Source organism: Sus scrofa, chromosome 8, assembly GCF_000003025.6.
Source record: "Sus scrofa isolate TJ Tabasco breed Duroc chromosome 8, Sscrofa11.1, whole genome shotgun sequence".
In the NCBI taxonomy this organism is placed as follows: Eukaryota; Metazoa; Chordata; class Mammalia; order Artiodactyla; family Suidae; genus Sus; species Sus scrofa.
Window position 1 is genome coordinate 43,844,018 of NC_010450.4, and position 27,195 is coordinate 43,871,212.

The following is a 27,195-nucleotide window of genomic DNA, read 5'->3' on the forward strand; positions in this document are numbered from 1 at the left end:
TAGAGGGAGTAGGATGGACAGAGAGTTTGGGGTTTGTAGATGCAAACTATTACATTTAGAATGGATAGGCAATGAGGTCCTACTGTACAGCACAGGGAACTATGTCCAGTCTCTTGGGATGAAGCATGATGGAGGATGGTACGAAAGAATGTGTATATTCATATGACTGGGTCACTGTGCTGTGTAACAGGGAGTGGCACAGCACTATAAATCAACTATAATTTTTAAAAAATGTTAAGTAGCAGCACACAAAAAAACTGACGTGTGGTTGGTTTACAGCATTGTGCCAATTTTGGCTGTGCGGCAGTGAACCAGCCACACGTATACATGCATTCTTTCTCTCATGTTATCTTGAGTCTTGTTCTGTCCAGGAGGTTGGCTATGGGTCCCCTGTACAGTGGGACCTCATTGCTTATCCGTTTCATACTTTTAATAGAAGTGAAAAGTTGGCATTCAGTCCTTTATTTGAAAAAACATATGGTAATTATAAAAGATGCATTTAGATATTTTAATGTACCATGGGCTGAATTTAGACACTTAAATGCATTGTCCCATTTTCTTTTTTTTTTGCAGAAGTTCATCCTATAAGGTCTGTACAATTATAAGACACATTTTTATTTTTTAATTTGAAAATTTTTTTATTAAAGTATAGTTGATTTACAAAAAATAAAAAGGAAAAAAGAAACAAAAGGAAGTTCCTATTGCGGCACAGCAGAAAATGAATTCAACTAGTATCCATGAGGATGCAGGTTTGATCCCTGGCCTCGCTCAGTGGGTTGGGGATCCAGCATTGCCATGAGCTGTGGTGTAGGTCAGACATGGCTCCGAGCTCCCATTGCTGTGGCTGTGGTGTAGGCCGGCAGGTGTAGCTGCTATTCAACCCCTAGCCTGGCAACTTCCATATGCCACGGATGAGGCCCTAAAAAGCAAAATAAATAAATAAATAGATAGATAGATAGATAGATAAAAGAGTGAGACATAAAAAGAAGTTAGGCGAAAGGTTAGAAGCCAAGGAAGTTGAAAACTAGTGAGGAAGCAGACGGGGAGGCAGATACAGAGTTGTGTGCAGCTGCTTCATGGGGTGCTGGCTGCTGGCATGAAGGGAGGTGAGGGACAAGCTGTTTTAACGGCAAAAGGCTTCCTGACTGCTGATTTCAATCAGTCATATTTAACCAAATCTCCTATAACTGATAATGTCATTTAACAGACAAGGGAGATGAAACTTAGTTAAAAATGTCAATAACCTTGAAGAGCAACACAACTCCATGACAAATGCCACAACTGTCTTTCTTTTCTTCTTAAAACTATGATGGTTTGAATTTGAATTTCTGTGGCAGTTAAGCACTGGGAAAACCTAGCATCTGGGTTTACTAATAAGTAATAAGTAATAACACCTGAGAGGAGATGAAAAGAATAAATAGAAATAAAGCAAAAGAAGATATTAGCAACAAGGAAAAGATGACAGGGAGGAGGTAAAGTGGAGAGATGAGGATTTCAGAGAAGGAAGAAAACAGTAATAGCAGTGAGTTTCTGAAGGTGTGACAAAGGCTTGACTACATGGAGAAAATGTAGAGTATGTACAAAGAAAACTTCCTCATTAAAAGTTATTAAAAAAAAAAAACTTGGTGAAACAAAATATGAGCTAGATACTCTTAGCTACAATAATTTAAAATAAAAGCAGCAAAGCACCCTGAACAGGCTAGGCACCCAGCAACCCAGGCAAAGTGAAAAAACTGAAACAAATTCATTCACTGCTATCCACTCCTCACATCTTTGAAATGTTTAATAATGCTATCCAAACTCAATAAACATTCTAATAAGAAATATACCACGAGTGCTTAAGATACACTACAAAAGATTACCAGTTAAACTGAGACTGTGAGCTTCAAAATGTCTCAAATGTTCTTAAATAAACAGGCTTGCTTGATTTGAGGACTCTTCCCAACTGCTCTGTCCTTCAAGGAATATTTTATATTCTACTTTAGTACAACACAAAAACAAAATAAATACATTTTATTTCTATAACATATGTAATGTATATTATACATATGTGATTAAAAAAATTCACACCCTGTGTAGATTCCTAACATCGATTTTAAAAACCGTGATAAAGCTATGGAGAAAAAGGCAGTCTCACTTCAGTTAGTTGTTTAATTCTCTTGCCACCTAAACAATGAAGTACAAATAACCAAAGAAGAGCCACAGCTCAAAGTTTTCATAGATGCAGAATCCTAGCAGTGATCTGAGGCCACAGTACCTCAAAGTCCTGGGGGAAAAATACAGTAAGCATTTCCTTGAGACAGATCTTCAGGCTCTTTCTTTAGACTATCTTCTGGAATGTAAGAACTGCTGTTATAACTGAACTTAATATTTACAACTTCTGTAGGATATATAGGCAAACATTCTAATCACTTCACAGGATTTATCCTTACTAACAACTTTCAACTCCTAAATGTAACTTAAGGATCAAACTTGTCTTCCTTGTAAACAAATAATACTCTACCCCCACTGATGCTTATTGAAGTTTTTAAAACTCAGGTCTGGTCTTATCCCATATGCTAGAAAACAGATGTCTTGCGGTTTTTGGTGTTTCTTTTTTTTTTTGGTCTTTTGTCTGTTTCAGGGCCGCTCCCATGGCATATGGAAGTTCCCAGGCTACGGGTCTAATTTGAGCTGTAGCCACCAGCCTACACCAGAGCCACAGCAACGCCAGTTCCGAGACGCATCTGCGACCTACACCACAGCTCACGGCAACGCCAGATCCTTAATCCACTGAGCGAGGCCAGGGATCAAACCTGCAACCTCATGGTTTCTAGTTGGATTCATTTCCGCTGCGCCACAACAGGGAACTCCAGGTTTTTTTGTTGTTTTTTTTTTTTAATTTATTTTAAAGGCAAAATGTTATATTTGACAGTTCCTTTTTGGTCATCTCAAAAAGCTCACTGTGTAATGTCCTCAAGCAAATGTGTGTCAGGGAACAGCCTACTTCTGTCTCCTCCACAGGCTCAATACAGTGTGCTGCACATAATGAGCACTCTGTAAAGGCCTGGTTTTGAAAATGTTAGTTTGCTAGTGCTTTAAAACCTTCTTCCCCTGCCGAGCCATGCCTAAGAAATGTAAAGAGTTGAATCCCTGCCAGAGCTGTGCTGCTGCACTAGACTCGCCTCTCATTACACTGCTGGCTGCTCTTCTGACATCATTAGTCTTAAATGCTACTCCCTTTCTCAAAAACCTTTGCTGATTCCCACTGCCCATGGAGTTATCACACTGTTTTAGCCTGCTGGAATTCTGACCTTTTCTACAGACTCCTCAGTGTGAACTCTTGATTCACTTGACCAATAAGTTACATTTCTCCTGTTCCTCGCTTGTGCAATTATCCAGCCCAGAAACTGCCTTTCCTTTCTAGCCTTTTTTTGTTTCTTTTTGTCTTTTAGGGCTGCAACCTAAAGCATATGGAAGTTCCCAGGCTACAGGCCGGCCTACACCACAGCCACAGTAAGGCAGGATCTGAGCCATGTCTGCCACCTACACCATAGCTCACGGCAATGCAGATCCTTAACCCACTGAGCAAGGCCAGTAATTGAACCTGCATCCGTGCTTATGGACATTAGTCTGGTTCGTTACCACTGAGCCACGATGGTACCTCCCTCTCCAGTCCTTTGTGTGAACCCTACTCCACCCCTATCGGGCCCTCCTGGAACCACCTCTGTGAATCCTCCTGTGAGAATTCCTTCAGCCCCCAGTTTGCACGCAAGCTCCACCACTTCATCCTCTTCTCTGCACTTCTGTGCAATCGGTCACTCGAAGGGAAGGGGCCAAGTCAGCACCAGTTCTGGCTCCTAACCAGCCTTCTGGGCATCCTAGCTGACTTCAAAGGAGAAACAGGTCCTTACAAATACTTAATGGATACACTGTTTAGAAGTGACTGCTGGAGTTCCCGTCGTGGCGCAGTGGTTAACGAATCCGACTAGGAACCATGAGGTTGCAGGTTCGGTCCCTGGCCTTGCTCAGTGGGTTAAGGATCTGGCGTTGCCGTGAGCTGTGGTGTAGGTTACAGACGCGGCTCGGATCCTGCGTTGCTGTGGCTCTGGCGTAGGCCAGTGGCTGCAGCTCCAATTGGACCCCTAGCCTGGGAACCTCCATATGCCGCGGGAGCGGCCCAAGAAATAGCAAAAAGGCAAAAAAAAAAAAAAAAAAAAAAAAAAAAGAAGTGCCTGCGGGGGTTTTTAAACCAAATAATTTCAAGTTATTCATGCTCATATTGGGCTGGGACATAGAGCTACACCTCGGTCTCCTGTTTGAAAGAAATAAAAAACTAGTTTAAAGAAAATGCCACATTTCTTTTCTATAAACCAAACCAACTCTAAAACTTAAATTTTAAGAAACTGTTGTCCTCCTAGTCCCACAATCACAACTTACACTAACTATACTGGAAGAAGAATGACTTTTACTCCTAAAATTTCACTTTCATCAGCCAAAAATTCTTAAAAACACTCTCCGTGTGTACAGCTGTTATTCTACCTACTAGAGGTGCAGCCCAAGAGCAGAATGGACATGACCAGGATGTTCTCCCTTCCCCGAAGTCAGGAAACCACTCTCAGCTACCCATTTCTGGCAGCAGGAAGCTGATGCAAGGACAGGAAATAATAAAGAACTTTCAGTTGTACAAGAGGTAGGCCTCCTCAGAGAGGTCTTTTTTTTTAAAGAATTATTCAAATTATCAATAAGGGGTAAAAGAGAATGACATCAAACACAAACAAAAAAGGAATCCTAATGAGCCCCAAAGAGAGTTCATCTTTTTAAAAGCACTGGTAGTCAGTAACTTTATTAGAACAATTCTTGTGGACTTGGCAGACAACACTGTCAGCTCTTCAAAGGTCATCCTTCATCAACTATTGGCCGGGTTACACATGCTTGCTACTAAAACGGTGCAACACAAACAACAAAAACATACTGTTTGACAGCCTTACAGTTCACCCCCAAAAATGGGACAAACTGTTGAATGAAGGATAAAGCTAAGTAATCTGAGGATGAGACAAGGGCACCACGTGACCTGCAGGTGCGCAGGAAAGCCTGCACAGATTAAGAGAAAGCCAGGGCAGCCATGAACCTTACTATGCATTCTGTTCATGCCCTTCATTTTATAGTTAAGGCTCAAAAAGGAAAATGACTGGCCCAAAGCCAAAGACTTTGTCCTAAACTTTAGGTCATTCACCCCAGGGGAAGAAGAGCTAGCTAGGTGTGGCCTTCCAGGCAATTAGTGAGTCAGGCCTGGGCCAACAGGGGCCCGCTCAGCGGAAGGCATGGCTACCAGCACCACAGGAGTGGGGGAAAAGGCAACAAGAAGAGACCTATTAAAAGTCAGTCTTTCTAGACTTTTCAAAAAAAAAGTAAACCATTAAAGATTTCAGTCTCAAAATAACCAGACTATTTTTCTTACCTTTCTCTCAGTGTCACTTAACAATCACTGCATTTTATATCCTAATAAATACTTTTGCAATGAGATTAACAAACTGAAACAGCATAACAGGACTTGCTGTATTTCACAGCTACATTTTCTCCCCCAAAATAAATGAAAACATTCTTACTAAAAATGTTGTCAGAGAGGCACCAAGAAACAAATTAAATATCCACTATTAAGTTTAACATTTTCTTTTTTGTGTGAGCCTTTATTTTACTTTATATAACACTTAAGTATGTAAAGATGTAAAGCCGTCCACCCTACTGCCCCATACCTCACCCCACACCTCATACCCCAACACCTGCTTCCCACCATCTGATCCCAATCCCACCCCTTCTAGTTAATACCCTGTTTGCTAAATGTCTTTTCAGACTTTTTTTTTCTTATTCAAATATAAATCTATAATACACACAGCATACATATACACTTACAGAACCTTTGGAGGTTTTGTTTCAAAAAAACACAACTGGCTACCATATTTTTTTTTCATTGAACAGTCTTCACCAGATACCAGTAGCATACCCTACCCTAAAAGACTGTGACAACCACAAATGTCTTTACGCATTGCCACATGTCCACTGGGTGACAAATATGCCCCTGGTTGGGAACCATGGAGGCAGTGAGGTACTTAGGAGTAGTCAGAACAAGGGTAAGAGAGTTGCAAGTTTAATATTTTCTTGTTTCTCTCTCTCCAGTCCACTCTCCACACAGCAGCCAGAGTGTTCTTTTCAAAACACAAATTTAATCAAGCCAGCTCCCACTGGCTTCTCCCATGGCAACTCCCGATGAAGACCAAAACGTAGAAGGCCCTAAGAATGCTGGCTCTCACCCAGCCACTCAGCCTCCTCTTGCCATGACCCTCTGGCCACCACTCAGCTCCTCCAGGAGGCTAGCTCCTACCCACCACAAGACTTAGGCACTGCCATTTCCTATGATTCACTTCACTTCCTTATTTCTGTTTTCCTTTTGATCTCAGCACAATTATCCTTCTCAGGGAAGCTTTCCCTCACCATTGTTTTATTTTTCTTTGTGTTTGTTTTGGCCACGCCCATAGCAAGTGGGAACTCCCAAGCCATGGATCAAAGCCATGCCACAGGAGCAACCCAAGCCATTGCAGTGACAAAGTCAGATCCTAAACCTACTGCACTCTAAGGTAACTCCTCCCTGACCACTGTTATCAATCTCCACAGCCTCTATGTGGCAGTTACTCCCATTAAAATTTACAGTAAATTATCTGTGTGATTCTTTGATTAATACCTGCTTCTTGTAAGCAACCATAAGCCCCGTGAGGGCAGCAACCATGTCCTTTTTGGCTCACTACTGTATCTCCAGCACCTAGCCTATAAACACTTATTGAATCTTTAATTAAAGAAGAAACAAACAAACAATGGAACAAAAAAGGGGACATAGCACAAAAAATTTAATCCATTCCTTTCATAGTTTTAAATTCATGTACTTTCACAAAAGTAATGATGGGAAAATATGTCTTACAACAAGTGCTAAGAAAGCAAAATCATGAATGTTAATACATACGGTTTTTTAATTTAAAAAAGCTACCCATGGAGTTCTCATTGTGGCTCAGTGGAAATGAATCTGACTAGCATCTGTGAGGATGCAGGTTGGATCACTGGCCTCACTCAGTGGGTTAAGGACCTAGCATTGCTGTGAGCTGTGGTATAGGTTGCAGATGTGGCTCGGATCCAGTGTTGCTGTGGCTGGGGTGTAGGTAAGCAGATACAGCTCCAATTAGACCCCTGGCCTGGGAACCTCCATATGCCGCAAGTGCAGCCCTAAAAAGACAAAATAAATAAATAAACAAATAAATAAGCTGCCCAGATGGGATTTAAGATGGCAGAACAGAAGGACTGGAATTCGCTTTCTCTCATAAAAGCAACAAAATTACAATCAACTGCTGAACAACTTTCAACTAAATAGACTGAAAACATTCAAAAAAGTTATCCTACTCCAGAAGACAAAGAGAAGGCCACAATGAAATGGTAAGAAGGGTGATTACACGATATAAGCAACCACATGCACACCGGGTGGGCAGCCCATAGACTGGAAAATAATCACACCTACAGGAGTGAGAGTTCTGAGCCCCATGTCAGGTCCCCATGCCTGGGGATCTGGCACTGAGAAGAGGAATGCTGGAGCATTTGGGGTTGAGGGTAAGCAAGGCTTGTGCACAGGAGCTCCACAGGACTGGGGGAAATGGAGACTCCACTCTCAAAAGGCACACACAGGCTATCACGTGCACTGGGTCCCAGAGCAAAGAGGAGACTCCGTAAGAATCTGGGTCAGACCTGCCATGGTTCTTGAAGGGTCTCCTGGGAAAACAGGAGGAGACTGTGGCTTGTTGTGGGGGGAAACATTGGAGGCAAAGGTCTCAGGAATAATCATCAGTGTGAACTCCTCCAGAGGTGGCCATTTTGGAAAACTCTGGGCCCATCCATCAGGGCTGAAAAGCTCCAGGCCAAACGATAATCCTGATGGGACCATAGCCCTACCCATCACAAAACAGGCTGCCTAAAGACCCCCTAGCACAGAGCCACCTCTATTCTTACCCAGAGACAAAGCCCCACCCACAAGAGTGATAAGAATCAGCTTCACCTACCAATGGGCAGGCACCAGTCCCTCCCATCAGGAAGCCTACAGCAAGCCCCTGTACCAACACCAGCCACAAGGGGGGCCAACATCAGAAGCAAGAGAGGCTACAAAACTATTGTCTGAAAAAAAGAGATCACACAAAAAATCTATACAAAAGGAAAAGGCAGAGAATTAAGATTCAAATAGGAAACAAGAAAAAATCTCCAGAAAAATAGCTAAGTGATCTGGAGACTATCAACCTCCATGAAAAAGACTTTAGACTGGTGATAGCAAAGATGATTCAAGATCTTGGAAATAAACTGAAGGCAAAAGATTGACAAATTATAAGAAATACTGAGCAAAGAAAAAGATTTAAACTTCAAGCAAGCAGAGATGCAAAATACAATCATTGAAATAAAAAAATTCACTAGAAGCAACCAACAACAGAATACAGGAGGTAGAAGAACAAATAAGTGAGGAGGAAATCACTGATTTGGAAAAGAGAAGAGAAAAAAGATTGAAAAGAAATGAAGAGTCCAAGAGAACTCTGGGACAATGTTAAACTAACCAACATCCATATTATAGGAGGGCCAGGAGGAGAAGAGAGAGAGAAAGGGCCAGAGAAAATAGTTGATGAGGTATTAGCCAAAAACTTCTGTAACATGGGGAAGGAATCACTCACTCAAATCCAGGAAGCACAAGTACCATATAAAATAAACCCAAGGAGGAACGCCTCGAGACACATATTAATCAAAGTGAACAAAATTAAAGACAAAGAGAAAACACTGAAAAGCAGCTATGGAAAAGAAACAAATAATATACAAGGGAACCCCAATATGGTCATCAGCTGATTTTTCAGCAGAAATTCTGCAGGCCAGAAGGGAATGGCATGATATCCTTAAAGTCATAATAAGAAAAATCCTCCAACCAAGATTACTCTACAAAGAAAGGCTCTCATTCAGATTTGAAGGAGAAATCAAAGGCTTTGCAGACAAAAAAAAGCTAAGAGAATTCATCACCACTAAACCAGCTTTACAACAAATACTAAAGGAACTTCTTTAAATGGAAAAGAAAGGCCACAACTAGGAACAAAAATATCAAAAATGAAAAGGCCCATCAGTAAAGGCATACATATAGCAAAGGTAGGAAATCATCCACACACAAATATGATACCAAAATCAGATATCGTGAGAAGAGGGTACAAATACAGGATACTGGCGATGCATTTAATGAGAGAAGGGAAGAAAAAAGACCAACAAAAACAAATCCAAAACAATTAACAAAATGGCAGTAAGAACATACATATCGATAATTACGTTAAATGTAAATGGACTAAATGCCCCAACCAAAAGAAACAGACTGGCTGAAAAGATGCAAAAACAAGACCCATATATATGCTATCTTCAAGAGACCCACTCCAGTTCTAGGAACGCAAAAAAATTGAAAATGAGAGGATGGAAGAAAATATTCCATGCAAATGGAAATCAAAAGAAAGCTGGAGTAGCAATACTCAGAGCAGACAAAATAGACCTTGAAATAAAGATGCTATAAAATAAAGAATATTGTAAGAGAGACTCTGTAACATAAACCAAAGTAACATCTCAAATCCACATCCTAGAGTAATGACAATAAAAACAAAAATAAACAAATTGGGAGCTAATTAAACTTCAGTTTCTGCACAGCAAAGGAAACCCTAAACAAAACAAAAAGACAACCCACAGAATAAGAGAAAATATTTGCAAATGAAGTGACTGACAAGAGAGAAAGCTCCAAAATATATAAACACCTCCTACAGCTCAATACCAAAAAACAACCCCATTAAAAAAATGGGCAGTAGATCTAAACAGACAACTCTCCAAAGGAGATAAACACATGGACAAAAAACACATGAAAGAAGTTCAACAACACTAATTATTAGAGAAATGCAAATCAAAACTACTATGAGGTATCACCTTACACAGGCCAGCATGGCCATCATCAAAAAGTCTACAAACAATAAATGCTGGAAAGGGTGTGGAGAAAAGAGTACCCTCTTATACTATTGGTGGGAATGTACATTGGTGCAACCACTAAGGAAAACACTATGGAGATTCCTCAAAAAACTAAAAATAGAATTATCATTTGATCTAGCAATCCCACTCCTGGGCATCTATGCAGGAAAAACCATGACTCAAAAAGATACATGTACCTCAATGTTCACTGCAGCACTATATACAATAGCCAAGACATGAAAGCAACCTAAATATCCATCGACAGAGGAGTGGCTAAAGAAGATGTGGTACATATGCTCAATGGAATATTATTTAGCCATAAAAAGGAATGAAATAATGGCATTTGCAGCAACATGAATGGACTTAGAAATTATCTTGCTAAGCGAAGTCAATGAGAGAGCAAGACACAAATGACCTAATCTATCACTTATGGGTGGAATCTAAAAAAAGGATACAATGAACTTCTTTTTCAAACCCACAGACTTTGAAAAACTTATAGTTATCAAAGGACACAGGTTGTGGGGGGAGGGTTGGGCTGGAGGTTTGGGATGGAAATGTTGTAAAATTGGGTTGTGATGATGGTTGTACAACTATAAATATAATAAAACTCACTGAGTTTAAAAACACAAAAAAAATAAGTAAATAAAAATAAAAAGGTGGATTTCCCCTCATGACCCTGACCAGTATCCATGAGGACAAGAGTTCAATCCCTGGCCTCAGTGGGTTAAGGATCTGGTATTGCCATGAGCTATGGTGTAGGATGCAGATGTGGCTTGAATCAAGCATTGCTGTGGCTGTGGTAAGCCAGCAGCTGCAGCTCTGATTCGATCCCTAGCCTGGGAATCTCCACATGCTGTGGGAGTGGCCCTAAAAAAAAAAAAAAAAAAAGAATAAAAAAGCTACCCATTTTTCAATCAAATTTTAAAATCGCTCTTTTCATTTCAGTGACTCTTAACATATTTGAGAACTGTGGGCAGGTCACTACTTCCCCAAATAATTAATACTACCACTACCACTACCAAAGACAGAGTTAGATTTTTCTCTAAAAGTTTTCTTATATTTCACACAAATGGAAATGACAAGAAAGCAACAGCAGCAATACTCATCAGACAAGATAGATTTTAAAACAAAATCTATGACAAAAGACAAAGAAGGGCATTATATAATAACGAAGGGAACAATACAAGGGGATGTAATGCTCATTAACATACATATGCCTAATATAGGAACACCTAAATATATAAAGGAAAAGGAAACATTAACAGACATAAAGGGAAATACTGACAATAATACAATAATAACAGACTTTAACACCCCACTGACATCAATGGAAAGATTATCCAGACCAAAAAAATAAATAAATAAGGAAATAGTGGCCTTAAGTGGCACAATGGACCAATTGGACTTACTAGATATCCACAGGACAGTCAATCTAAAACAGCAGAATACACATTCTTTTCAAGTGCATAAAGAACATTCACCAGGACAGATCAAATGCTGGGCCACAAAACAAAGTCTCAACAAATTTGAGAAGATATGGATTACATCACTTTTCCAACTATAACTGTATGAAATAAGAAATCAAATACAAAAAGAAAAATGGGAAAAGTACAAACATATGGAGACTAAACAACATACCAATGGGTCAATGAAAAAACAAATGAAGAACTCAGAAAATATCTCAGGACAAAGGAAAATGGGAACACAACTTCCAAAATCCATGGAATGTTGCAAAAGCAGTTCTAAGAGGGAAGTTAAGAGCAATACATGACTTCTTTCAGAAAAAAGAAAAACATCAAATAAAAAACCTAATCTACATCTAAAAAGGAATTAGAAAAAGAACACAACAAAAAAAAAAAAAAAAAAAAAAAAGGGAGTTCCCGTCGTGGCACAGTGGTTAACAAATCCGACTAGGAACCATGAGGTTGCGGGTTCAGTCCCTGCCCTTGCTCAGTGGGTTAATGATCCGGCGTTGCTGTGAGCTGTGGTGTAGGTTGCAGACGCGGCTGGGATCCCACGTTGCTGTGGCTCTGGCGTAGGCCAGTGGCTACAGCTCCGATTCAACCCCTAGCCTGGGAACCTCCATATGCCGCGGGAGCGGCCCAAGAAATAGCAAAAGGACAAAAAAAATAAATAAATAAAATAAAAAATAAAAATAGGGGGAAGACCTGAATAGACATCTTTCCAAAGAAGACAGGTGGCCAACAGGCACATGAAAAAATGCTCAACATTGGTAACTTTCATAGAAAAGCAAATCAAAACCATAAGATTATCACCTCGCATCTGTCAGAATGGCTATCATCAAAAAGTCTACAAATAACAAATGTTTGCAAAGATGTGGAGAAAAGGAACATTCCTACACTATGTACAGAATGGATGGATTTCAGGGATATATTGTACAGCACAGGGAAATACAGCCATTATTTTATGGTGACTTTAAATGGAGTATAATCTATAAAAATGTTGAGTCTCTTTATTGCATACCTGAAACTATTATGATATTGTAAATCAACTACCCAATTAAAAAAAAACTTTTAGGAGTTCCCATCATGGCTCAGCAGTAAAATGAACTCGACTAGTATCTGCTCAGTGGGTTAAGGATCTGGTGTTGCCATGAGCTGTTGCATAGGACACAGATGCAGCTCGGATCCCATGTTGCTGTGGCTGTGGCATAAGCCAGCAGCTAACGCTCCAATTGTACCCCTAGCCTGAGAACTTCCAAAAAAAAAAAAATGTAATAAGTTTTCTTTTCCTATTCCTTGCAATAAGTTAGAAACCCTAAAACAGCCAGTCCAACAGAAATACAATGCAAATCAGAATTTTTTAGTAATCCCATTTAGAAATAAAAAGAAACAAGTGAAATTAACTTCAGTGATAATTTTATTTGCCCTAAAATATCCAATATTATAAATGTATTTCAAAATGTAATTAATATTTTTAAAACCTATTAATAAATATTTTACCTTTTTTTTGTACTAAGTCTTGAAAACCTATTACGTATTTTCCAATTAAGATCAGCCACACGTGGCCAGTGGCTATGGTGTTGGACAGAGCAGCATTACAGCAGTCACACGTCTGAAAAATTATCTGTTCTCTTCCTTCTTTTAAAAAAGAAGAAAAAAGCATGCAGAAAAAAGCTTTACATGTTCTCTGTGTCAAACAAAGCAACAATGAGGGGTGCGGAATATATTCATTATAAACAACTTAGAAATAAAGGAAGGAGACCCATGGTTATATGTATTTAATGTAAAGATACCTTCTTAATTCATTCATGACTTTAAAAGCTTTCTTCATATGCCAAGGATTCACTGTCACTGGGCAGTGTTTTTCGGTATTATCATCTTTTGAATCGAGAGGCTTCTGATGACCCTGTTTTGTGCATCTGTACATGAAAGAAAATAACAAAACACAGAAAAAGACCTTATTAAAGACAGTTTAGTTAAGACTTAACAGGCTACAAGAGATACAATGAATGCTCATCTCTCAAACTTACTTACAAAGTCTCACAGTATATCCCAACATAAGACTAAAACACCATTCAGAACACTTTCTGATGGTCACTGTGATTTTAACCAAAAAAGTAGATAATTAGCCCCCTGGTGTCAAAGCTCTCTCAAAGATGAGCACTAAAAATTCAGTACAAATGGTTTAACAGATACCTTCAAAAGAAATGCTGAGAAATTATCTTCTCTGTTGGAAGTTAACCTCTTACATTCTGCAACAGACATACATATTTACAAACCAAGGCAGGAACTGGCTATTTTAGACGTACTTCAGAAACTTAGAACCTGATTGTGAATTTTGCTGCAAGGTTATTTACCCCATATATTTTGGACCTACTCTGTCTATTGAATATTAGCTATGAGGCAGCCACTGCAGTAAATTTTCTTTCATTGTTTGTTTAACCCTCACAACAACTCTGTGAGCTAATTACTATTATTATCCTTATATAACAGATAAAGAGATTGAGGCAGAAAATAATTTGAGTAACTTGTTGAATGGCAGAGCTGGATAACAGTGGAGCCAGTCTGACTCTCAAGCCCATTCTTTTCGCTAATGTTCAATCCATTTCCTACATTAAGCAATGGATAATTTCACATTTAAATGTGTAATTTTTAAAAGTACAAAGCTATATTAGTATTGCATAAATTTTTCTTCCAAGACCCGGGAGACAAAAAATTAATAAAATTAGGGTGCCATTGTGAAGAAGGTTAACTGTAAATGGATGGATACAGGAATTTTTTGAGATGGTTACATTATTCTAGAAATTTACGAAAATCACTGACTTGCACAAATATAATGGGTGATTTTTATGGCATGGAAATTATACCTTATTAAAGGCATTAAATTTAAAAAATCAGGATAACAAATTAAGCCTAAAAAATCATATCTGTATATATATCATGCAAAGAACAGGTAAACACCATTATTTATTGCACATTTCTCTTCACGCCTCTTCCTTTCTTGACCCATTTCTGAAAGGATGATTCGTTTTCAAAATATTTTTATTAATTCATTCATCAAATAATTTTTGAGTGTCAACTTGTACCAAGCACTATTCTAGGTATTTAGACTATATAAATAAACAAAATAAAAACTCCTGTCCTCATTGAGCTTGGAGTCTAGTTGGGAGAAGGAGGAGACAATACACACACAGAGAAATAAGGTAGGAAATAAGAACTACATTAGAAAAAAAGAACTACAAGGGAGTTCCCTGGTGACCTACTGGGTTAAGTATCCAGAATTGTCACTGCTGTGGCTCAGGTCGCTGCTATGGCATGGATTTGATCCCTGGCCAGGGAACTTACATATGTTGCGGGCATGGCCAAAAGGAAAAAGAGAAAAGAACTAGGGAAAAAAGAAAAGGTAAAGAGAATCAGCAGTATGGGTGAAGGTGCTGGAGTGATGGGACCTACAGTGTTAACAGGGTGATCAGGGCAGGCCAAATTGAGAACTGAGAGGAGATACTAGGCCAGGAGGTGAGAGAAGGCCCAGAAGGAAGGAAAAACTACAATCAAGGCCAGTATGCGCCTCATGTGTTTCAGGACACAAGAGCAGGGCTTCAGGGAGAGGGGAGTGCAGCTCCCGCAGGGCCATGATGGACACTAACACTGACCCTGAATGAAATGGGGCGCTACTGCAGGAGAGCAACACAATCCAACTTAACGTTTTCAAAGGATTTCTCTGGCTGCTGGTTGAGACTGATATATATTGGTCAAAGATGAAAGGAGGTAAGCTACTGAGCAGAAAAATGCAGGAGGGGACGACAATAGCTTAGAGCAGGGCAGCAGCAGTGTAGGTGGGGGCAGTGATGAGAAGTGGCTGAGTTCTGGATATACTTTAAAGGCAGTGCTAACAAGATTTGTTGACAGAATATATGTGGCATGTTAGTGAATGTCCAAATATCTCCAAGGTTTCTGGCCATTAACTAAATGGGGGAGGCTGCAGATAGAACCAGTTTGGAGGCAGGAAGACCAAGAGTTCAGTTTTCACACATGTTGGTTTTAAGATATCAGACTTGTAAGTGAATATGTCATCAAACTGGCAGATGACTATAAGAGTCCAGAGGTGGAGAGAAAAAAATCTAGCTGGAGAAAGAAACATAAATGAAGCTATGAAATTTGGGCACTCACTCACTCAGATAACCCAGCATTAACCACAGCAGTTATCCTTGCTCATTCCCCCATCCCCCAGAATCGGCCCTCACTGAGACACCTGATCTGAGGGCTTGCGCAGCAGAAGTGGACATCAACCCTACTTCCCCACCTCTTGAGTTTTTAAGGGGCACTTAGAAATAAATTAGGGCAAGATACTACCTCCAGTGGACGAGTCCCTGTGGCCTTGTGTGTGTGTTTGTGTGTGTCCATGCACCCACACACACATGTGCACAGAGGGGTGAGCTACACCTGGCCTAACTAAGAAAAAGAGTTAGTGAAGTCTAGAAGCCAAAGCTGAAAGAACATTTTGTTCTGGCAGAGGGAGCCAGGGAAACACTTTACAGCAAAAGATATATTCTCATAATGCCATTTCCCTCCACCCTTTCATAAAGAAAACAATGGGAAAAGGGGAAATTATATAGATATATGCAACCTACATAAATTTTCTGATCATGTAACACTGAATATCCACATTTGCAAGTTAATGATATTTACATCTGCTTTAAGTCTAATAACTTTAAGTTTACAACAAGGGGAAAATATAATATTGAGGACCGGCAAAACTATCACACAAGGCCTTTCAATGCTCAGAATGGAAGCAAAAGCAACTCTGCCTTACAAGGAATATCATCAAGAATCAAGTGTGTTTGCATTTGCTTAACAAAATAGAAATGAAAACCTCCTGCTTTAAAGAATTAACTTTAAGACAGATACCAAACAACAACAAACGTCTATATTGGTGCTTTCTTAAAGCTATTTTTAGCTCCTGCTTTTCTGATGTACTCCAGAAACTTTGCAAAGAAAAGATTCTATTCAAAGGCTAAAAGGAAAAAATAAGAAATAACACTGCATTCTTTTAAGTGTTTTTTGTACTGAGAGCCACTTACAAATGCAGCACTGCCACAGGTCTACATTTTTAACACTAAAATCCTTTCCACAGTTTTCCAGTTCCCATGTGGTTATGTCAGAAGCAGAACTGAGGAATAGAAAATATCTAAAATTACAGATGTGGAAGATCTAGAAAGCAGCCAAGTGGCAGGGAAAGGTTTACCTTTCAAGTCACACCCTAAGTGCAGTTAACCTTCCCCCTGCTTGCCTTGTGAAGCAAAGAGCTAGCCTTTTCCAGAAAAGCTCTTCATTCTAAGAACTATCACTTTTAACATATCTGGAGAAGAGGAGTTCCCACTGTGGTGCAGTGGAAACAAATCTGACTAGGAACCATGAGGTTGCAGGTTCGATCCCTAGCCTCATCAGTGGGTTAAGGATCTGGCGTTGCCGTGAGCTGTGGTGTAGGTTGCAGACATGGCTCGGATCCTGCATTGCTGTGGTTGTGGTGTAGGCTGGCAGCTATAGCTCCAATTCGACCCCTAGCCTGGGAACCTCCATATGCCATGGATGTGGCCCTAACAAAAAAAAAAATGGGGGGAGAGATACTTTTCAAATTCTCTCACTTTTAAGTCTTTCCCCAACTCTACATCCCATTATCAGTTTTAAAATTAATCAACAGCCTTTTGTTACAAAACATACTAACAGCTGAGGTTTCCCAGGGTTTGGATCCCAGAACACTGGTAACAGATAAATCCTACCTTCCTCCTGTGACAGATTCTCCTACAAATTCCCAGCAGTGGGCAAGTCAGTTTCTTAGACCAGGTAACTTTCTAACTCTGCCTCAGAACACACTACTGCCAATAACTAAATTCTCAGAGAGGAAGCAAATGAATAAAGACTCTATTAAGGGCTGTCTTCAAATAGTTAAGATTCTATAACTAAGCAAAGGTTTAAACCTACTACAAAAATGCTGAGGATATCTTAAGAGTTCCCGTTGCCACACTGGAAATGAATCTGACAAGCATCCAGTGGATGAAGGTTGGATCACTGGTCTTGCTGAGTGGATTAAAGATACAGCATTGTGGTGAGCTGTGGTGTAGGTCGAAGATGAGGCTCAAATCCTGAGTTGCTCTAACTGTGGTGTAGGCCGACAGCTGCAGCTCCTAGCCTGCAGAATTCAACCCCTAGCCTGGGAACTGCCATATGCCTCTAGTGTGGCCCTAAAGAGCAAAAAAAAAAAAAAAAACAAAAACAAAAAACTCTGAGTATATATTAGAAATAACATACAGTTTCTTTAGATGCGTATTATTTGCTCTGGAATAGTGATTTCCAGTAGAGAGGACAGAAGGACCATGTGACCCAAGCAATTTTTTGAAACTATACATACCTATCCCTCTTCATGTGAAGACTCGGGCAAGCCCTTTTTACAGGTCTGGGTATATCAGAATGACAGCATCTCCAGGAGGAGGGGTGAAAGCCGGCTGTGTATACTTTTTCTTAAAGGGGGGGTGATATAATATGCCCCACTACCCACTTGCCTCCCACCACAGTATGATCATCTCAGATGGAAAACAAACACCTTAGGAAATAGAAATAGAGGTTTTCTTTTCAAGGCTTTCTGGTAGAAACAATGTTGTAAGTCATGTGAAAAATGCAGCTGCAAAACTTAACAGGGGACCAGACATTTTCATATTTAGGACAAAAACTCCAGCCCCTGGGTGGCCACCATCTCTGCTTTCCCCTTTGCCTGTTCACCTCAAAAGCTGCAAGACTCCCCTGCTTGCAATGAGTCACTAGCCATTACAAATTTCTGCCAAGTTCACATCAGCAGCTGTTGTTTTCAAAGTCACCATCCATGCTGTACTGCTCTGAAGTTTTCCCTTTACATTTCTATTCTCTCTGCTGTCTCCCTAGCTAAACTTGTATTCAGAAGCTCATTACCATATTAACATTGCTCCCACAACAAAATCCAAATCCAAGATGTCAGAAGCAGAAATTCAACCATAACTTTTTTTTTTTTTTTGCTTTTTAGGGCCAAACCCGAGGCATACGGCAGTTGCCAGACTAGGGGTTGAATTGGAGCTGCAGCTGCCAGCCTACACCACAGCTCACCGAAAAGCCAGATCCTAAACCCACTGAGCGAGGCTAGGGATCGAATCCGCATCCTTATGGATCCTAGTCGGGATCATTAACCACTGAGCCACGAAGACAACTCCCCATAACTAATACTTTAAACTAGTATCTGTTACGCCACTCTAGTTTCCCAACAAGATGCTCTCATGCTTCATCTCACCCAAACAACCGCCAAGTAACTTGGAGGTTGTAAAAGCAGAGGGCTTTCTCCATTGGAAACATTTTGGTTTGTGGTAAGAGTTGTGCTTTCAGTTTTTGCAATTAGCTACAGGCAGACATATTTTGTAATTTTTTTCTTCCAGCGTTTGGAATTTAAACTTTTATTAGGTACGGAGCCAGTGGACCAACTGTAATCTATGAATATATGGTCATATTACCAAATAATGTTAATGTCTCCCCTACGGACATACAAGAACTTGAATTAGACTTTCAGTATACAGACCTCCAGGATTGAATATGAAGCATCTTATGAGATAAAAAAAACTTCCTAGCCAGTCACAGAACACCTTACAGATATAACAATGCCAGTGAATACATTTGTATAGCACATGTATTGCTAAAAGTTATGCTTCTGATTTCCCAGAACCGGAAAGAAAAAGTCTAGAAAAGATGGAAATGCCCAATTTTACTAAACCAGCTTAGCAGTTAAAGCAGAGTGCTGAGGGATGGAGTGGGGCATTACACACAGCCCTGTCCTCCCCCAGGACAAGGCGTGTGGGGATGGACTACAGGAGGAGGTGGCTAGGACTCTGAGGTGGAACAGTGCTGGAAGCCGTAAAGTATTGTGCTCAGATCACAGAACAATAGAGCTGTAAAAAGCTCTGCTTCAGTTCAACCCCCTCCCTCTCCTGCTTTCCCTCCCACCTACGTGACAGAGCACAATCAGGCACTTTTTGTCCCTGACAGTGACTACTAACAGGAAAGCGACCAGGGTAAAAGCATGTCTTATGCAAGATCAGTCTTATTTTAAAGAATATGTTATAAACAATTAACACAGCACTGTCAGAGTGGGAAATGTGTGAGGTGCTAAAGGAGGAGGAGGCTGATGATCCATTGCCAACATTTCCGTGTCTTTTATCACTTCTATTTCTGACCTGTCTTTTGCCCCTTTTCCGAATATTGCCATCACCTGGCTAGTAAGGGGGCAGCAAAATGACTTAGCAATTCAGTGGAGGGGGCTACATTTTCCCACACTTGAATGAAAAGGCGCTAGAAGAGGAGCAAAATCAGCTGGAAGATGTGAACTGGAATCCCGGCTTGTGCCAAAATGCTAACCAAGTGATCTTGGATTAGTCACTTAGCCTCTCTGGGCTTCAGACTGTGTATTTACAAAATAAGGTTTTGTTATTCTACAAATAATGTCTAATATGAAATATAACACGAAAGTCAAAGATAGTAACACCTCACATACCTCAGGGAGCTGTACAAGCACTGAACACTACGTGAATGTAAACACAGAGCTAAGAAAAATGCTGAGGTCAGGGAACTATACTGAACATGGAGAGATATTTTTATGGGTTTTCTTAGCCTTCCTCATTTTTTTTTTTTTTTTTATGGCCACACCTGCAGCATATGGAAGTTCCCAGGCTAAGGACTGAATTGGAGCTGCAGCTGAGGCCTACACCACAGCCACAGCAACACCAAATCCAAGCCACAACTGCGAACTACACCATAGCTTGAGGTAACTCCAGATCCTTAACCACCTGAGAGAGGCCAGGGATCAAACTCACACCCTCATGGACACTATGTCCCACTGAGCCACAATGGGAACTCCAAGCCTTCCTCTTTTTTTTTTTTTTTTTTTTTTTGTCTTTTTGGCATTTCTTGGGCTGCTCCCGTGGCACATGGGAGGTTCCCATGCTAGTGGTCTAATCGGAGCTGTAGCTGCCAGCCTACGCCAGAGCCACAGCAACTTGGGATCCGAGCCGCGTCTGCAACCTACACCACAGCTCACGGCATCGCCGATCGTGAACCCACTGAGCAAGGGCAGGGACCGAACCCGCAACCTCATGGTTCCTAGTTGGATTTGTTAACCACTGCACCACGACAGGAACTCCCACCTTCCTCATTTTTAACTGCAACACTGAACTAAAGTTACAAGCAATATTCCACCACCACTGTTAATAAAAAAAGTAAATAAATCCACAGTGCCTAGATATCCAGTGCTGTCCTCTACTAAGCAGGTGAGGGATATAAAGGATGCTGAGCATAGGAGCCTTCTCCAGTTACCAGCTAAGTGAGGAGGCACATCAGAATCAACTGGAGAACGGCACAAAGTCAGGACACAAATTCAAGGTTCTGAGCTACCAGTTATAAATAGTATAGGAATACAAAGAGGAGCTAAATGAACTGGAGTAAGGGGAAGACTTTGTGAAGGAGATGGGGCTCCAATGGGGGCATTGGAGGAATTCTAAGTTGTTTTAACTGCAGACAGGATATGAAAAGGCTGGAGACTTCTGGCGCGTGATAAGATGGAGTTTACCCTAGGAGGTTAAGGCCTTATAATTTTGATTTTGAACATATAAGACCAAAATGATAGAGGGCTAAGACCTCCTGGCTGAGATATCTGGTTTTGGTAATTCTTTGACTTGACTCTAGATGTTGGGGAAGTCAAAACAGTAGGTAGACTGAAAGGTGAGGAGAGAATACCTAAGAGTTCAAAAGGAGAAAAAAATTCAGGTTATCAAGGGAGGAAACTTATCCATAGGAGCAGCAGCAATCAGAACAGACTCCTGAAACCAAGAATGGATGGTTCCTGGGAACTGATAAAATGTGGCAGATGATGAAAGAGAGAGAAACCAAAGGCCATTTCAAGGATGTGTGTACCCAGGACCAGAAGAATGATTACTCCATTGAGCAAGTACAGATGTTATAAAAGGGAAGTCAGCTTGAGAACAAAGATCACGAACTCAGCTTTAGACAAGCTGAATCTGATGTGAGTAGGTGTTCTGTAAGAACCTAAAAATTCAAAACTGAAGCACAGGTCTAGAGCCCAGGCCTAAGATACAGATGGAGGCACAACCTAATGATTAATAGTTGATTGAAAAGAACTGGCCAAGGCCTGCATCTATCTGCGAGAAAACAGCTACTGCCCACAAACAGAAGTCATGTAAGCCAAAAAAGTGATCAACAGAGAGAGATTAGAGTCCCAATTTCTCCTCTATTTAATAAGCTTGGGAATGTAACTTAACCTCTGAAAACTGGTAACAATAAGAGACCTGAACAAGATCTGTTGAACCTACTGAATAAGGTAGGTTGTTGACAAAATTAAATGAGATAAAGTAATAAAATTAACAAAGTAAATCACACCTAACAACCTAAACACTAGAGAAGGAAACGGAAAAAAAAAAAAAAAAAAGTGTCATAGAAGCAAGGGCTTATTTTTCAAGGAAAGATCAGTGAAAAGAAATGGTCAAAAAAAATACTTTAGCAAATGCCCATAGCCTGAAATGTGAGAGAGAAAAGCACATAACACAGAGTACATAGATCCACTCACTAAAGTAACTATATCATATATTTGTTTACTGTCAGTTTCAACCATGAGGAAAAGGACTTTGTTTTGTTTTCTGAGATACTCTCAAAGCCTGGTCACAGCAGGCACCCAATATCAATAGAAAACCTAAATTCTCTTATTATAAACAGTAAATACATTTGGAATTTGGTAGAATTCCATAGAAGAGCATCTGAAAGGCAATTTTCAATCTCTGTATCAACTTGAAAGAAACTTCCACCTGATCTGAAGAAAGAAACTCACTTATTTTCATGAACACTCCTGGTACAGTTCAGTAAGAGCCACAGCTGAGTGAACTGACAGTCACCTTCACAAATGCACATTCACTAATATTCACTGCAAGCCTACTATCTGCATGAGAAAATGTACATTAGGAAAAAGAGTTTAGGACTATATGGTGGGAGGGGAAGGAGTGATTTCCCAGCATCAGAAAGTTTTAAGACTGTAACACAAATGCTACCTATTTTCAGAATCCACTTCTCACCCAAATGCATCTCAAAATTTTCCTTACACATGGCACTTGTTCAACACATGTTCGTCCATGTGTCTTCTTTTAACATTACCTTATGGGTCATTATTATCCCTAAATATTTTAAACATCTCTGTTTATCATTAAGGAAACTGGTCTATAATCTGAGAGATGCCCAATTTACACTGATGACTAGTTAAAACAGGAATACATTCCAATGGGCTATAAAAGACAAACATATGAATATTGGGGTAACTCGTGGCAAGATTCCATATTCATGGTCATTAAATCTTAGAGTGAACATGAAGGTCATCTGCTCCAGTAGATTGCAGATGTCTGTCTTCAATGAACTTTTTATTCATATTTCAAAATGAGGACAATGTAGTATATTTTCATAAAACTAAATGTATTCAATTTAAGAAATATCCTTTAGCGGGGGATTATGTCCTTCTTTGTATTTGGGGAGGGGCACTAAGATGTCCTTTCTTTTACAAAAAGATGATAGTTGATAAGTATTATTTTATCTTTTTGTTAAAACTTGGCAAAACAAAAAACCTAGAAATTCTATGTTGGACTTCAATTTTTGTTTGTTTGTTTTTTAATTTTACAGTCAGTTAAACCCAAAAATATAAGAATGTCTACTCTAATTCAACTATTTTTCTGCTGCCTAAATCCCTTAGAACATGGTCAACAAGATATGTGTCTGCCTATGCTGAATATCTCTAATGTTCAAGAGCTTCCAGTGATGTGAAATCGACTGAAAAAAGACATGGCTGTATATCTGAGGCATGAGTGCTTAGTTTCATGAAGAGCAAAAAAAGCAAGGCCTGTAGGGAGCAAGCCAACTTGTAAAAGAGGGCCAACAGGAAAACAAAAGCCAAGAAAACTCTTCAGAGACGGGACATCAAAGGGATGCACTCTGTCCTACACTCATAGCTTTCCCTCAACTTAGTAATTATGAAAATCCTTTACAAAAATAACTGTAAAAGCTAGAATGTATAAAACAATCCTGAGGTCAGCATTGATCAGTTCGCATTTCCTTGCATACAACAAGTACCTGAGATTCCTCCTTTACTAACCTAGAAATAATTTTAGTTGCATACCTTTTTTCTTTCTTTCTTTCTTTTTTTTTTTTTTAAAGGGCTGCACTTGCGGTATATGGAAGTTCCCAGGCTAGGGACTGAATCAGAGCTATAGCTGCCGGCCTCACCACAACCACAGCAACAAAGAATCTGAGCCATGTCAACGACCTACATCACATCTCATAGCAACAGCGGATCCTTAACCCACTGAGTGAAGTCAGGGATAGAAACTGCATCTTCACGCATACTAGTCAGGTTCCTTAACTCTGAGCCACCACAGGAACTCCCTAGTTGAATACTTTTCAGATTCAATCTGGCAAATGTCCCAGGATCTTAAAATCACCCAGACCCCAAAATGCAACAGAATCTAAAAGCCACATAGACTCAAGGATGCAAAAAAACAATAAACAGATATAAAGCCCATGACAATCAACCTGAGAACCAAAAGGGATGAGAACTTGAAGAGCATCTGAAGTAGTTAAGCAATGAGATCCTGCTGTATAGCACAGAGAAGTATATCCAATCACTTGTGATGGAACATGATGGAGGATAATGTGAGAGGAAGAGTATATATATATGTATGTGTAGCTGGGTCACTTTGCTGTACAGCAGAAATTGACAGAACATTATAAATCAACTATAATAAAAAATAATTTTTTTAAAAAAGAGAGAAGCACTTGAAGGAAAGCAGTAGAAAGAGCAGATGAGATCAAAGTACCTAATCTCAACATGGCCATCTGAAGGAACTAAGGATACTGGGCAACGTCACCTCTATCCCTCCAAGACAGTTTAACAGGCTGAAAGGGAGCAAGGTGGGACTTGAAAATGATGCAAAACTGGCTGTTAAAAGAGAAGCAGGAGCAGAAGTATCACACTCAGGGCCAGGAAGAGACAGGCATTCAAATATTTGCAGGACAAATGAATTAATGAACCAACATTCACACAGAGAGGATTTGATTCTGTGCTTCCAACATCATCCAAGGCACTTGAAGTCCACGTCAAACAACTTTTGTTGCCTTAAAGCTCAGGCTAAAAATCTAACCTTATGAAAAGCTGAGCCGTCCCAATAAACTTCACTGGCCTCTGTCCTGGCCCAGTTCTAGCACAGTGAGGCCTGACAAAGCTCCTTCCCCAAGAGCTCTCGTTTCTCAAATCTAGCACCCAGCATTCAGTGTGGAAGGAAAAAACAAGTTATTGAGAGTGGAGGCACACAGGCCAAGGGGTGGGAAGAATAATTATTTCTGATATACAGAATAGAAAAAATACTACAGTTCTGAAATTAGGGCTATTCCAAACAGAGCAAACGAAAACAAAACTTTCGTATTTATTATTAAATGAACAGAAACAAAAGTCTCACCAACTTGAGCCACCCATGACTGAAAGGAGTGTTTGGTTTTTGTTTTTATATTTTAAACCGATCTTTCATCCCTTATGGCATTCAGGCTTTCCATTATATCTCAGCCTCTCACTGTTCCAGCACCACTGATGAAGTCTCAATAGCAAAGAATGGCGCTGGACACCAAAATTATGATTAGTTTATCTGTCTTTGATTCAGTGTATCAACACTTGCATTTATTTCATTTTTCATCATTTCTATTTAAATCATTTTTTTGTCTCTATCTCCCTTCAGAGCCTGCTTTCCCCACCCTTTTCTTACCTGCACTCTAAGGTCCCTATTCTCTTTCCTTTAGTTCCCTGGTTCCAGAATCAAAAAGAGACTGCAGGGAACTGAGATAAAGGGGGCAGGTCTACAAAAGCTAACATACTATGTGGGATATTCTCTATATTACCTGTTGTCTATAGACAGGTAGCATTTCCTGCCTTGCCTACCTCGGAGCCTGGACAGAACACACATGATTGTGCATTCATGATGCTGATGCTAACAATCCCGCATCATGTTTCCTAGAAGTTCAGGAGCCTTCCTGAACCCACTGAAGAGCACGACCAGATCACAAAGCCCTTGAAGCCACTGCCACCAGGAAGCAACTGATCTCTTGTTCCTACCAACCCAGGAGGAATTCAAGAGAGGAATGTATTCCCTAGATCCCGCATGACTTGTTCCACTCAAGCTAAAATTTCTGTAAGGTACTTTTAAGAAACTGTAGTTCCAGAATCCTATCAGCTCTCCTAAAAGGGCTAAACACCAAAAAATTATTCAGTCCAAATCAAATATTTCTATTCTGGTTGGCATTCTGCCAAATAACCACCAAAGGCTGGAGTGGTACAACCGCCTTGGAGGGAAGCTAGCCAAATCTAAATGAAAAATGATAAAGCTCCAAAAACAAGCTGTCATGAAAAGGTACACGATTCTTCAAAATAAGATCTGCTTGCGCTTGAAAAGTCAGATTCAAAAGGCTCTTGTTCTTTCATAAAGGTTAAACTAAGACAGCAAATCAAAATTGAAGTGTTCAAAATTCCTGGGGATTTATAGTTCACTTTTAACAAAATGTTCAGAAAAATCTTGTACTGAATAATGCAGTATCTTCTATGTCTACCACATTAATTGTTCGGCTGTTATTTCTGGAAGCAATTCTGTTGCAGGTGGTCTTGACTGTACTTGGGTACCAAGGAAAAAGACACCTGTGCCTGGCAGGTCGCACACTACTCATTCGCACAGGGTGCCAGGCAAACAGAAGATGCTGTGATTTCTGGATACGATTTTCTGCAGTACCAGGTAAAAGAGGTCACATGCCCTTAACAGCCGCGGCTCGGCTCGCACAGAGTGATGTGCAACCTCCTCAGAGAGAATTTTGCTAGAAATTGGGAGAATAAGGCGAGCTGAGGGGAATTCCTCGCCGCACCGGCATCGATACTTTACAGCTTCCCTTTCCGACGGCCTCGCGCGCATACAGGGTCTACATCCCGCGTAGGCTCGGCCTCCCGGGGCTCCCGCACGCCGCGGAGGACCCTCCCCATACCCCGCGCGGCGACGCCCCGCCCGCGGGCCAGGCTGGGTTCCGCCCGCCGCCCGGCCCGCCGCCCGGCCCGGCCCGGCCCCGCCCGCTGCCCGTCCGCTCACTCACGCGGGAGGCCGCGGCGGCGTCTCCATGGCGGCTCCTCTCGGGCTTCAGCTCGCGGGCGCCCGCCGCCGCCTGCACCATTCCAGCTGCGGACGCCGGCCCCGCCCGCCCGCCGAGCCGCGTCCCATCCGCCCGGGCGCCCGCCCGCCGCCGCCGCCGCCCCACGCCCGCGCCCGCACCCGCACCCGCTGCGGCCCCACTCGGCGGCCCCAGTCGGCGGGCGCGCTCCGCCTGCCAGCGCTGCTGGGGGCGGGGCAGAGGGCGGGCACTTCCGGGTGTGACGCGCCCGCGAGGCTCCGCCCCGCCCCTTCCTGCAGCCGCCGGCCGCTTCCCCGGTGGGTCCTCCAGCCCCTACGCTGGAGGTGGAGGGGTGAGGGCGCGGTCCGACCGGAAAGCGCGGCACCCCGGCGCTCGGCGCTCACTGACTGCCCAACTCCACGGAGGCGCTTGCTCTATT

The 27,195-nt window shown here is 41.1% G+C and overlaps 1 protein-coding gene across 2 annotated transcripts in view; it reads right to left on the minus strand.

The window, feature by feature from the left end:
* KLHL2 (kelch like family member 2) overlaps positions 1-26,994 on the minus strand; it is a 121,589-nt gene extending 94,595 nt beyond the window's left edge. The window contains exons 1-2 of one of the 2 annotated variants that reach the window (XM_005666650.3): positions 26,742-26,994; positions 13,295-13,420 (exon numbers count right to left, since the gene is read on the minus strand). In XM_005666650.3, the coding sequence (XP_005666707.1) occupies positions 13,295-13,420; positions 26,742-26,767 (152 nt within the window). In that variant the 5' untranslated portion in view covers positions 26,768-26,994. Of the gene's footprint in view, positions 1-13,294; positions 13,421-26,741 lie in introns of those variants that run through there. The other variant, XM_021101284.1, reaches the window with a different exon arrangement.